Below are 13112 nucleotides of genomic sequence, written 5' to 3'. Positions count from 1 at the left end.
GCAAGCGGCCTGCGGAGGCGGCCACTGGGGGTGCGCAGCTGGGGCGGGACAGCGGCGGGGCGCGTGAAGCGGTGGGGCTTGTGCCCAAGGGGTGGTTGGCGGCGGCGAAGGCCGAGGAGCGCGCGCGCGTACCTGCGGGGCGCCGAGCCGAGCCGAGCCGAGCCGAACCGTGGCCCGGCGACACCGGTGGGTTGCGAGGTGCCCCGTCTCGGGCGTGTGACGGGAGCTTCGTGCCGGCGGGGGCCGCCCCGGCTGGGTGGTAGACACGCCTTGGACAGCTCTGTAGCTGGGCGTAAGAGGCGGGGGCTCCGGCTGCGTGGAAGCCCTTCGGGCGGAGCGGCTTCTTCCGGGTACCCCCCCCGGTATCTTTAAGGAGTGGTTAAGGTTAAAGGTTCAGCCCAGAGACGCTGAAGCGTTGTGAGCTGTTGGGAAAGGTGCGGGGCTCTGTGGCCGTCGGCGTGCGCTCGCTCCCCTTGGCTCCTCCGCCAGCCCTCGAGTGTGGGTTTGGTGTCCCGGAGAGACGATTCCTACTCGGGTCTGGTGGTGGTCCCTAGAAGGAAGCATGCTTCGGCTGTTAGTTACCGTGTGCTGCTGGAGCTTTGTCATGCTGTGCCGTTAAAAACAGGGTGATAGCAGTTCTACGGTAGGGTTGTCATGGGTTTATGTTCTGTTTAAAGATGCTACGCCGAGCCCAGGTAGAGTAGTTCAGGATTTCTGCGTTGCAACACTGGTGACAAATTTGCCTTTGCAGTTTGTGTTACTCATTACTCTGGGGGGAGGAGGAGTTGGTGGGCTTTTTCATCCCGGTGTTTTTTTGCCTTAAACTGGGATTAACTTTCATATGGACAATGACGTAAATTAGAGTCCAAAGCTCAGCACGTGTATCCAGGTGTTATTTAGATTGTTACAAAGCATTTTTTGTGAGTCAAAGGCTAATCCTCTGGAACACAAACCTTACTGATGATTTTTAGAAAAGAGTTGGGTTTTTGCTTTTTTTAATGGACTGAGTATCATCACTTCCTGAGAACAGATCATCTGTTTGCACTCTTTGAATAGATAGCCAATTACCATAAACAGGCGATGCATCACTGGACTTGAGAATTACAATATTCTTAGAAGACCCTTGCATGCTAATGTATAAAACTTGCCAGTGCCGACTACTGTAGGTGTGCAGCACCACTGCAGAGCTATGGCTGTCACACTGGTGATAACTTGAACTAGTCAGTATGTCTTTTTTTTTTTTTTTTTTAACGGAAGAAACATATAAAGCAACCATGCAAAGATCATATAACAGACCCATGAAACAGTTGAACTTGCAGTCATTGCACCAAATGCAAAAGGGTATTATTACTTCAGACTCCGCCTGAATGCCTAAAACTTACTTTCACAGAAATAGTGTGGGTTTATTTCCCTGCTGATGCCCCGTAACAGTCTTCTTGCCTAGTATAGTACAGATATTTGTTTGTCAGGGAGGGGAGACGGTGTTACCTGCTCAGTCCTTTCAGGTCTTAGGTGTCATAGGCCCTACCTCTTTAAATGTGACTTAGGAGGACAGAGCAGGTGAAAAACAGGGTGTTTGCATGTGGTTAAATAGTTATTAACTGATGTGTGCTTATGGAAAGCAATGCTTGACAAATGTTAAACTGGCTTGACAAACTCTGTAGATTAGCACTGCTGCCAAGAGAAGCAGCCCCATTACTACCTGTCCTGCTACACCGTACCGTTGCAGGCACAGGTAACTGGATGGTAAACTGGAGGGAATTTTTTCAGCTGAAAACTAACATTCTTCCCCTCGCTCCTCCTTTGCAGAACTGTATTTCAGCTGGAGTAGTTTTCCAGTATAGTTCACTATGGACTCTGCAAACACCTGCTCTAGAAGAAAGTTCTAGGAGAAGAGTCAGGGAAAGACAGGATTGTGTCTTCTGGCACCAAAGGTGTTCAGCCTGCCAGAGCCTAAGGGTTGTTTTTTTGGCAGCAACAGGGATATGGGTGGGCAAATGTAACCTTTTTCAGAGTTTTAGTCTTCAATCTTTTCTGGAGAAGATTGAGTGCTATCTAGTCCTTCTCAGTGCTAAGTCAGCTAGGATGGCTTAAACTGCCCTTACAGTAGTTTTAATGACTTCAGATTATTCTGTGGTGGAGCAGAGGAGGAGCACTTGTATGGTCTGTGCTGTTAACTCTCACCACAAGGGAGTAGTGAATTCTTACACTGCTGAGACCAGATTCATAAAAGAGTCTTTGAACATACTCTTTATTATAACCCTTAATGAAATTTTAAAAACATCTTTCTCCTCAGCATGTCACTTATTTCTTTTTAAGTTTTTTGTTTGTTTTGCCACCGCAGCTTCTGTTTACCTAGTCTTTTTTATATCATTAATGCTTGAGCTAGTGATTGTACTTTTCTTTAGAGACTTATGTGGTATTAATATTGGTAGAATTAAGTCTCTCAGAGTTCTCCCCAAATGATTAAAATACTGTCAAAGGTAAAATGCATTGAAATCTGTGAAGCGGCATGTATGTTGCAGGTTTTTTGTTAGCATTAGAACAAGCAGTTGAGGTTCTGACAGTAGCTTTGCAAAAAGAAAAAAAAAGGACAAAAGGACAGAAAATAAGGCTTATCTATAAATGGTATTTCTTAATACAATAGCTGCTTTCTTTGTTGCTGAATTAAGAGTTTTCACTGGCGACTATTTTTCACAGTGAAAAGGAAGAACTGAGGAGAAAACAAACCATGAAAGTATTGGTTATTGGCCTTGGAGGGTAAGTATTAGCAAATTAAATTTCCTCTACAGCTCAAGACTGGTCTTCCTTTCAGAATGAAGTGATATAATTTCTATTTCTGAATGGGTATTTTTTGAAAATAGATTACAAATACAACTTATAATTGTGTCATTTTATGGCATGTAACATTTAAGAAATTGTTCGGTCTCTGTTGGAGATCTCAGGTACCATCTCTCTCTAACCTCTTTCTTGGCACTGCTAGATTTACTGTCTGAAAGCTGTTGGAACCTGCCAGAAAATTTCTAGAGGTAGAGTATTTAATGTGAATAAACTTCTGGGGGGTTTTGGTTGGTGTCTTTTTGTCTAACTATACAGAAGTGTGTGTGTGAGGTTGTACATATGTTTAAAAGATTGGTTTTTGTCTTCATGCAGTTTTTACTATGTTTTCTAACTCAGTGTAACAAATGGGGGGAAAACAACGCTGGCAGAAAAGCTTAAGAAAATGCTTCCCAACTGCGATATAATCTCTCAAGATGACTTCTTTAAGGTAACAGTATTGATGGAAGGACCTGATAGGTAAAAGTAGGCTTGAGTAGATTTTTAGTATCATTTCTTCTCTTTTCAGTTCTCCTATTGATAAACTTTTAAAATTGATGCTGCTTAAAATAATGTTAACTTAATGAGAAAGAGAAATAAAATGAGCACTGGGGTAACTGAAATTTCAGTGGTCAAAACCACTGAGTATACTCAGCAAAAAAGAAGTTTACTGTCTTCTTTGATACCCTTTTAAAATAAGGAATGGATATACGTTGGATGCATTTTTCAAGATACTTTGTTCTAAATGAAGTTAATGATATTGTATTAACCCTACACCCATACAGCAATAGGTAGTTCTTTGTCTCCCAAATCAAAACAGAAAAACAACTTTTGCATTGACATTGGAGTTTTTTATTAAGGAGGGTGAAGGAGCTCTTATTTCTGAAGTAAAGCTCTAATGAATTTAAGAGGTATGATTTGGAGAATTTGTTTTTCTAGATTTAATAAAGTGTTGGTATTGTATTTTAACAGTTGTATACAGCAGTTTAATTTTGAAGAGAAATTTAATCAATTGGGATAAAAAAGTGTATAACTCTTATGTTTGTAACTGAAGAGTATGTATCTGTGACAGTGGTCATAAAAGCAGCCTTGAAAATATTCACTTTTTTTCCCCTTCAGCCAGAGTCTGAAGTAGAAACAGATGAACGTGGATTTAAGCTATATGATGGTCAGTAACTTTGATGCATTGCTTTTGAAAATCGGACTGAAATTCTGTTCTGCTGAGCTTCAACACTTCTTCCCCTCTTCCCCCTGCCCCTCTTCCATTCTGAGCAAGGCAGTAAACAAATGGTTGTTTCAGAGCATTCCTTTGCTCAGTTTCTTTCAGGCCACTGAGATAAAGAAGAAAACTTGCTGAACTAGTAAATAGCTCAAGTTAGTGCTTGACCTTTCCTTCTCCCTTTTTAATCTTTTCCTCTATTTCTACAGTTGCGTCTGGTGCAGTAGCAAATGGTGCTGTTCAGTTAGAAGTCTTGGCTTGCAGCACTGGCATAAGCTTAACCTCATCACTTTCCCTGTAATGATGGATTTTTATTTTTTTTTCACTTTGATAATGAACTCAGGGGATATCACCACTGAGTCTCTTTCATTGTCATATTCCAAATCATTCAAAACTTGGGTCTGATCCTGACACGTTTATATCATGTCAGATCTCACATACAGACCAAGTGTTTTGAAGTTCATGGTTAATGCTGTCTCAACATGCCAATTTAGTCTTAGAAAGTTCTAGATCCAAATCCACTTTAGGCCAGTGCTTTGGTTCAGGTCTTATCTAGTTGTGAACAGTTGCTTATTAGCTAATCTCTGTTGATACTTGGTGATAACAAAATGTATTACTCAGAACATTGGCCAGAACCTTAAACTGTATCTGAAAACTGACTCTTATCAGCTATGCAGTCTTTGGCTCAAGTTCTAGACTTAATGAAACTGAAATGTGAAATTGGAGGGATAAGTTGGACATTGTGGTTCAAATATCTGGGTTCAATGCTGCTCTTACAAGCTCCTCTAAAATGTGTTTGCTCTTATGTTACCCAAAGGCTGCCTTCTCTCTACCATTCAGTACTCAATACATTCTTACATACCTGCAGACAAAAATAGTTGCTACACTGCCCTGTTTTGCTTTGTATGCCAGCCTCTTTTCAATCCATCCATCCCCACCCTCCAAATACCTGAACACAGTAAAAACCCAAAGCAAAAATGTTGAGCACCCGCTCCCTTCGCCTGTGTCAGTGACAATTGACAGAAGGGTGGAGGTCTCGGGGTAAGTAAGTTTTCACAAGTTTTTTGGAATAGGAGAACAGTCCATGCAGTTTCTGTTGCCAAGGGAAAGGCTGTGAAATGAGTTCACACACTTTTTAGTGCCACAGAGTTGAGAGAGACCACATCCACCAGAAATAACCCCACCCTGGGGAAAGCTTTAGTTTCAGGGTATCATCAGTTGCAAACATGTAACTAATTGTATGTGTGAGAGAGAATTTGGGGGGTAATCCTGTTCCCTTTCATTTAGACTTGTATGTAGATTATTTGATTCTTACTGATTAACGTAGGGGTACTTAAGGGTTTGTTGGTTGTTTTTTTTTATTCTCTGTTTTTAAGGTGTGCCTAACTTTCTGTTTTCATCTAGTACTTGATGCCCTCTATATGGATGAAATGGTGAAAAGTATTCGCAATTGGATGAAAAGCCCAACAAGCTCAGGTGTTGTGATGCAAGAGCCACAGAATACATGTGACAATCTGAAAGATACAGAAGATGTTTATATTTTGATTGTTGAAGGCTTTCTGCTGTACAATTATAAGTAAGCAGTAACATGTAACCTGGTATATTAAAAGCTGCCCTAAAAAGGAAGTGGGAACTAAATATTTTATTATCTTAGGCCACTTAATGAACTATGGAATAGAAGATATTTTTTGACCCTTCCTTATGAAGAGTGCAAAAGGAGAAGGAGGTAAGATTATTTGGTTTTTGCTCACAGAGGTTCATTGTACCCCCCGTAAGCTGGAGTGGTTCTTTTGTACTAGTTTTTCTTCAGTGCTTGCCAAATGTAAGCTATTAAGATCATCTGTCCTCTGTGATTCCCAGGGAAGACTGTGTGGGTATTTAACCAACATTAACAAAAGCATGCAGAGATGGGTGGGGAGGGTTGGTTTGGGTTTTTTTTGCATTTTGGAGCACAGGGATATTAGTGTTAAATGTTTTATAAACACTGAAAAGATAATTTGTTGTCCAGGTAAATTATTACTGACTGCATATTGGAGTTAAACCATATTTAAAATGAGAAACAGTTAAAAAAAGCAGTCTTTGGTTGAATACAGCTACACAATGATTATTGTTAAAGTAACAATGTTCATGTGTGGTTTTATTGTACACTTTGTTTAGGCTGTGCATTAGTTGTACCGTATATCTGATTTAGATTATTGAGCCATTGTCTGACTTGCCTCCAAGTTTGGAGGAAGACCGTGTGCTTGGAGCAATACATGTGCATGAAGTCCAAATCTGTTGGCTGGGTGAAGAAATCATCTATTCAGCTAGCTTTGGTTGATTCTACTTTCTTGGTTCTCACTAGACTCACCTTTAAAGGACTTCAGTGTCCAGGCTGGAAGTGACTAGACAAAACTGCTAGTCATTTAAAACTTGAGAAACCTGTATACCCAATAAAAAAAAAAAAAGAAAAAGTAATTTGTTTTGGTAACACTTTCAATACAGCTTAATTTATGTGTAATACCTTTTTCAATTAAAAAAAAAACCAAACTTCTACCTTATCTTAAATCTATTTTGATTGGCAAAAATAGGTAAGTTAGCAAGAGTTCAGTATCACAGATTATATTAAAACAAAGGAGCCACCATTGCTCCAACAGTTATGCAGCCTGCCAGTCGTTTTTTTTTTTTTATTTTGGATAGATGCTCTTATTAAACCAGCTGAAACTAGGGGAAAATGTAAAACTTGTATGGGAAAGCAAATATATTTTTGTGTAGCACCAGAGTCTATCAGCCAGCAGATACACCGGGGTACTTCGATGGACACGTGTGGCCTATGTATCTGAAATATAAAAATGAATTGGAAGAGAATGCAAGTAACATTGGTATGGTATCCTTAATTTTAAACTTATAAAATGTTGCAGTGTGGCACTTGTGCAGGTTTTTGGGGGTTGTGGGTTTTTTTGAATGGGATGAAGTTTTGTTCAAAGGTTTTTGTGGCACTTGGACAGTAGGTTTGGACCTTTTGTTGGTTTATTTTTCAAGTCTATAGGGTTTCTGCTTTTTTAACAATGAAAATTATGAAGTTAAAAAATAGAAATGTTCTGATCACTAATTAAGTCCATTTAACAAGCTAGTTTGTGTGTGCATGTGCACATACATATGTATAGCTAAATAGGAAGCTTCTGAAACGATAGATGATGCACTGGCAGAATTCTTCAGAATGGAACTGAAATTCTGGTTGAAGTCCTATAATAAGATGAAGATACTTCCTAGGTGCTGACTGTACACACTACAGTCACCAGTCTCGCATGAGAAGTGTCAAAGCTGGGCCAGATGATGGGACGCTGACATGAGCTTGTGTAAAGTTCACGCTTGTACAGCTCTTGAACTGCCCACTTCTGGAGTGGGGGCCACAGGAAAGAGAAGTCAGGTGGCTGCTTCATCAGCACACAGCTTCTTACTGTACAGTGAGCATGGGAACCGCAGTGCCGTTCCCTGACTTGCTCAAACCCTGAAGCTGAGGAAGAACCTGAGGTCTTCCACTGCATAGGAACATTTCTGCTGAATTATTCCATTGCTCTACTGTCCTAACGTTATTACCACTACCTTTATGGAGACTTCTATACCACAAAAAAAATTGTAAATTAATTCTTAATTAGAATACTTTTCCATTATGTTGTTTTTTAACATGTAAAATGAATTTGGGAAAGAAGAAAAGGGAGGTACTGTTCTTGGGTTTTATTTTTTCATCTCTTCTGATGGCACCCATAGAAATACCGAAAACTTTGCCAATTGCCATTACAGATAACTGGTATAGAATTCACGAAAACTTTTTCTTTGGTCTTTCTTAGTTTATTTGGATGGCACAAAATCCCAAGAGGAGCTTTTATCCTGTGTGTATAGTGATATAATACAGGAATTAAAAAAGCTGAGGGAAGGAAGTAAGTAATGTTACTGGAAATTGAATCTGCTTATCCCATTCCAAGTTAACAAGAAGCTAATCCTTTTATATGAAAATAACTGCAAGTATTATATAGATCTATATCTCCTTATGTATTACAGTCCTTATACATGTTTGCCCATTACTCTTAAGTCATCATAAGCTTTAAGTTCCTTGAAACTGGATGTTCTGAAATAATAGGTGAATCCACTGTTATCTAGTGATAAAATAATAATAAAAAAGGGGGAACAGAAGGAATATGGGGCAAAACATTGATGAAAGAAGATGTGTTGGTGGCATTAGTTTCTAATACACAGTGGTGTCACATGCAAACAGCAAAGTGACACTACAGGTTAAATGTGTACTTTTTATTTTTATTTTAGATCAGCGGGTCACAGCATGATAATGTAGAAAGCCTGGGTTCCATTTGATACGAATTGAAAACCCCAAGACTGTCATACTTGGCAGGCCAACCGAGCAGATGTTATGTGTACATCCATAATACTAGTTCATACAACACAAGTGGATTTGTAGTGACTATTAACTCTGTAAGCCTCAAATATTGTTGAGTAGTATCAACAGTGCATTATTATTTAGAATTCCTTTAACCAGTCATGCTTTGGCTTATCTTTAAATCTGATTGAATGTGTACATTTTAAAGAATATAAATATATTTTTGTGTGTAAAACTAAACAGTAAAGATGCAGTTCTGCTGGATTAATAAGTATATCTGAACATGAATGAATGCAATTTGAAGTGTTTGTATAGGAATGACAGTGATTACCTCTAATATTTTTATGAGCTTCTAATCACTGATAAACATGGGTAGAGGAACTAGCTATATGCTGAGGCAATAATACGTTTAAGATTGTATAAGCTGTTACACTTCTTATTCAGTAACTGAAGCTGTTACTGAATACATCAGAACTCAACTTATTTAGACTTGCTAAATATCTCTGTGGTGTTTGTCAAGTAATTTTTGTGTTGTGTATTGGTTGGACCCGTTGAGAATGGATATTTAAAAAAATCCAAACCTGAAGGGAAGTCAGGTTGTTGGAAAAAGATGGGGGAATAAGCTGTCAGAGAGAATGCAGATGCATCGCTAACAAGATTAAGTACATGTATTGTGCAGAGATCGAGGATTGGGATGACACAGACTACTAGACAATAAATGCATGCTTCAGGGAGGAGGAAGGAAGAAATAATTCTTATTAATATTCATAGCTCAGGTTGAAATTATAGTAATGAAAGTGTTCAGAAAGTATGCTAAATGTATGTTAAAGCTTTGTTATAGGATTTATGTACATATGTTTAAACTAGGAAACTGGGAAGTTGAATCATATTTGGTTGCTGAATAAGTAATGTATTAACTCTTACATTTTCTATACAATAACTTACATTTTTATCAGCCAGAATAAAAATCAAGCTACAGACATGAAGAGCAAAGGATGGACTATATTACTTACTATGTGTCAGCTGAACTAATCACAGTGATGGAAATGTAATGCTTTATTGTTAACAGTATTAAGAGTCCTAAACCTGTATATAAGAAAAAGTTCTTAAACAGATTACAGCTATGTAAAGCTGTGTTTAAGACAAAGTGCTTCCAGATACTTTTTTGTATTATTGTTTTGCAGTAAAAATACTTCAAGTTGCATTTGTTCAAATGCAGTGAGGGACTGTCTGACTTTAAACTGTATTTTTGTTTTTATTTCCCTTTGGAAGGGGTGCAACTGTGAGAGATTAGCTCATACTTGGATGGTTGTGGTGTGTTGACCTTGGCTAGCCACCAGGTGCCCACCAAGCCACTCCATCACTCCCCCTCCTCAACTGGAAGGGGCGGGGGGGGATAAAATGAAAGGCTCATGGGTCAAGATAAGGACAGGGAGATCACTCAGCAATTACTGTCACAGGCAAAACAGACTTGGCTTGGGGAAATTAATTTACTGCCAATCAAATCAGAGTAGGATAGTAAGAAATAAGAACAGATCTTCAACACCTTCACCCCACCCCTCCCTTCTTCCTGCGCACAACTTCACTCCTGATTTTCTCTACCTCCTTCCCCTGAGCGGCACAGGGGGACAGGGAATGGGGGTTGTGGTCAGTTCATCACACGTCTCTGCCACTCCTTCCTCCTCACTCTCTTCCCTTCCTCCATCTCCCCATTTCCTTCATCCACCTGCTCTGGCTTGGGGTCCTCCACAGACTGCAGGGTGGATATCTGCTCCACTGTGGAACTCCATGGGCAGGGGGGCAACCTGCCTCACCATGTGTAGGGCACGAGAAGACTTTGTTACGGTAACCCAGGACAGCTTGCCTCCCCTATCCGAGTACGCAGAGTCCCAAGCATGCGTGACCTCTCTGTTACAGTAAGCTGGGGTAGTTCACTTCCCCCCATCTGCATATACCCCTGCACAGGCGCAAACATGACGGCCAGCTGCAGATCTCAGAATTCGGACAATAGTACCTGCATTACCTCAGCAAGTACGCTCATGAGCAAGACAGGACAGTGCATATGCACGATATGTTAAACAGTGCAAGTTTTATTATCCACCCCTGCAGTGCTTTCCCTTGAGCTTCACTCCCGAGCAGGGCTCCCATTTGATGGGATCAGGTCCCCATTTGATTAGCATCGGTGTCCCGGGCCTCCCACTGTGGTAATGCTATGTTTTCTGTAAAGCCAAAGCTTTCACTTTTTGAGTGATGTGCCTTGTCCCTGAGGGATCCACACCTGCTTTTCGCTTGTAACACCATGGTCTTCACCACAGGCTGCAGGGGAATCTCTGCTCCAGCGCCTGGAGCACCTCCTCCCCCTCCTTCTTCACTGACCTTGGTGTCTGCAGGGCTGTTTCTCTCACATCTTCTCACTCCTCTCTCCCAGCTGCTGTTGCAGTTTTTTCCCCCTTCTTAAATACGTTATCACAGAGGTGCTACCACCATCACTGATGGGCTCAGCCTTGGCCAGCAGCGGGTCCGTCTTGGAGCTGGCTGGCATTGGCTCTATCGGACATGAGGGAAGCTTCTGGCATCTTCTCACAGAAGCCACCCCTGTAAGCCCCCTGCTACCAAAACCTTGCCATGTAAGACCAATACAATGGTGAGGGGAAGAAATATTTTGTTGTTGCTTTTCCCATCCCTGCATGGAACTTGTAGGCTTATGGTGCCCCTTTGATAAACTTGGAGAAATGCGTGAGTACCTGTTGGTTCTAGAGGAACATAAGGGATCCTTTTATGAGTTGAGAAGGGTAGGAAGAGGAAGTGAAGGGTTAAGACTTAATGGGCTCCTCTCAGGAGGAGGAAGAATTTCAGTATTGGCAGTCCCTGAGTGATTTTATTCAGCAAGTTTAGTAGCGATTCAGAGGAAAGAATGAACAATGAAATCACCCAACTTTGCAGATGATCCAGAGCTTCCTCAAGTAGTCCAACATTGGTCCAGTGGCAAGGAGGTCAGTTTTGTGAGATCCTTCCATGGGCAAAAGGGGTAGATAAGCCCAAGTTCAGATTTATGCATTTGTGCTGTAAATCAGAATATACATGGTACTGAACTTGTAGTTCCGCAACTTGTAGTTACAGCTCAGGCCAGAGATCTTTGACAATTCTTCTGAAACCATCACCACAGTGCGGAGCTCCATCAAAATATTAGGTAGGCATTTAAGGGTATTGCAAACAAAACAGGTGGTGCTACTTTGTGCCTGTGTAAAACTGGTAGACCCACGTTTTCTGTATTAGGCAGTTTCAATTTCTACATCAGGAGGGAACCCATAGTGAAGTTAAAAGAAGGGCAACTAATGTGATCAAGGGAATGGAGCAGCCATTTTTTGAGGAGAGACTAAAAATGCTGGGACCCTTCACTCTGGAGAGGAGAAGACTGAGGGGAAAAATTTCAAGGTTTACAAAATCTTGAAAGCTGTGAGTCAAGTGAATGCAGAACCTGTATTCACCAAATTGTACAAATACTAGTTTAGGGGGCACTCCTCCTTCACTTGAAACAGATTGACCAATTATATTAAGCTGGTATTTCACATAGCAGGCAGCGAGCTTCTAAGATTTAATGGCATAGGAGGCAGACAGTACCAGCAAGTTCAAAAGGGATTGGGAAGATGAATTAACACCATGCCTGTATATAGTAAAAGAAGTAGGCAGAGCTATACCATGGATGGACTGTAGAAATTGGCCAGGCTCACCTGTGGTGCCTAAATTGTGTGTCCTCTTGCCAGTTGCCACAGCAACTCACCTCAGTGGGAAAAGACAATGAACTCTTCTGTGTCTCTTTGGGAGATGAAATATTTCAGGTGCCATTACAAAAGCTTACAGAACACGCCTGCAATGTTGGAATGTTGGGAGAATGCTTTTGCTTTGAAGGTGGTACAGCCCCTGACAGGAAAAATCTAGTTTGCCCCTGGCGGGTGCCTTTTGACTGCCAGGGCTGTGCTAGCTGTAAAGTAGTTGGGAAGAGCTGCAGGACAGGAGCCTGTGGTTCTTTTGTGAAGAAAGGAAGTTCTTTCGGAAGTGGCATCACCCTCTGCTGGTTGCAACTTCAGGCTGTCATAGCTGAAAGAAAGCTTTGCTAAGTGTCTTGCATATGTTTAGAAACACGATGGCGATAGAAGTGGTGGTGTTCTCTAGAAGGCTAATGGCTTATGTATAAGCACAGAAATGCAAGTACAGTGAAAGTGATTTCTTCATGATATCAAAATAAGGGAAAAAACACGACAGTATAGTAGTCATAAACGCCAATGTAGTAGGAACAAACTTTTCATCTCGCAGAGCTATTGCTCCCGCTCTAACCTTCAAAGTTAAGTCTAAAAGCTGAATTTCTAACTGTTTACACTTTGTATCATTGATTCAGATGTTGGTTTTGTCACATACACGGTGTTTCCTACTTTACGAAACCGCTTAATATGCCCTTGGGAACAATGACTCGTCTATGCAACTGGGGATGATATCTGTGCTTTCTCTGGCACTGCCACTGAACACCTTTGTAGTCAAAACTGTCCCGTCAGTTAACGTAGATGCAAGAGAGCAAGAGCAGCGCAAGAGTAAAGAAAACTGGAAAACATTAAGAGTGAGGGTCAATTAACGTAGTTGCAAGACAGCAAGAGCAGCACGAGAGTGAAGAGAACTGGAAAACATTGAGTAAAGTGAGAGTGTTTGTTA

At 41.0% G+C, this 13112-nt stretch overlaps 1 protein-coding gene across 6 annotated transcripts; it reads left to right on the top strand.

Moving 5' to 3' along the window:
• The first annotated feature begins 58 nt into the window (after positions 1-58).
• Positions 59-9649, top strand: NMRK1 (nicotinamide riboside kinase 1). 6 transcript variants are annotated; one of them, XR_008233584.1, is made up of 9 exons: positions 60-186; positions 2701-2760; positions 3178-3268; positions 3937-3985; positions 5441-5612; positions 5691-5762; positions 6791-6897; positions 7396-7956; positions 8339-9649. XR_008233584.1 is itself a non-coding variant. In XM_052777873.1 (9 exons), exons 2-9 carry the CDS (start codon positions 2732-2734, stop codon positions 8356-8358), a joined length of 630 nt encoding a protein of 209 aa, XP_052633833.1. In that variant the 5' UTR covers positions 62-186; positions 2701-2731; the 3' UTR covers positions 8359-9649. The 6 variants fall into 6 exon arrangements, 5 of the variants coding, with proteins under 5 accessions (XP_052633834.1, XP_052633832.1, XP_052633836.1 ...); XM_052777873.1 differs by having other exon boundaries at positions 62-186; positions 7867-7956; XM_052777872.1 differs by having other exon boundaries at positions 7396-9649.
• The last annotated feature ends 3463 nt before the right edge of the window (positions 9650-13112 follow it).

This window comes from Harpia harpyja, chromosome Z, assembly GCF_026419915.1.
Source record: "Harpia harpyja isolate bHarHar1 chromosome Z, bHarHar1 primary haplotype, whole genome shotgun sequence".
NCBI lineage: Eukaryota > Metazoa > Chordata > Aves > Accipitriformes > Accipitridae > Harpia > Harpia harpyja.
Note: the sequence above shows the minus strand (reverse complement) of the source record. Positions and strands in the feature narration are given on the sequence as shown.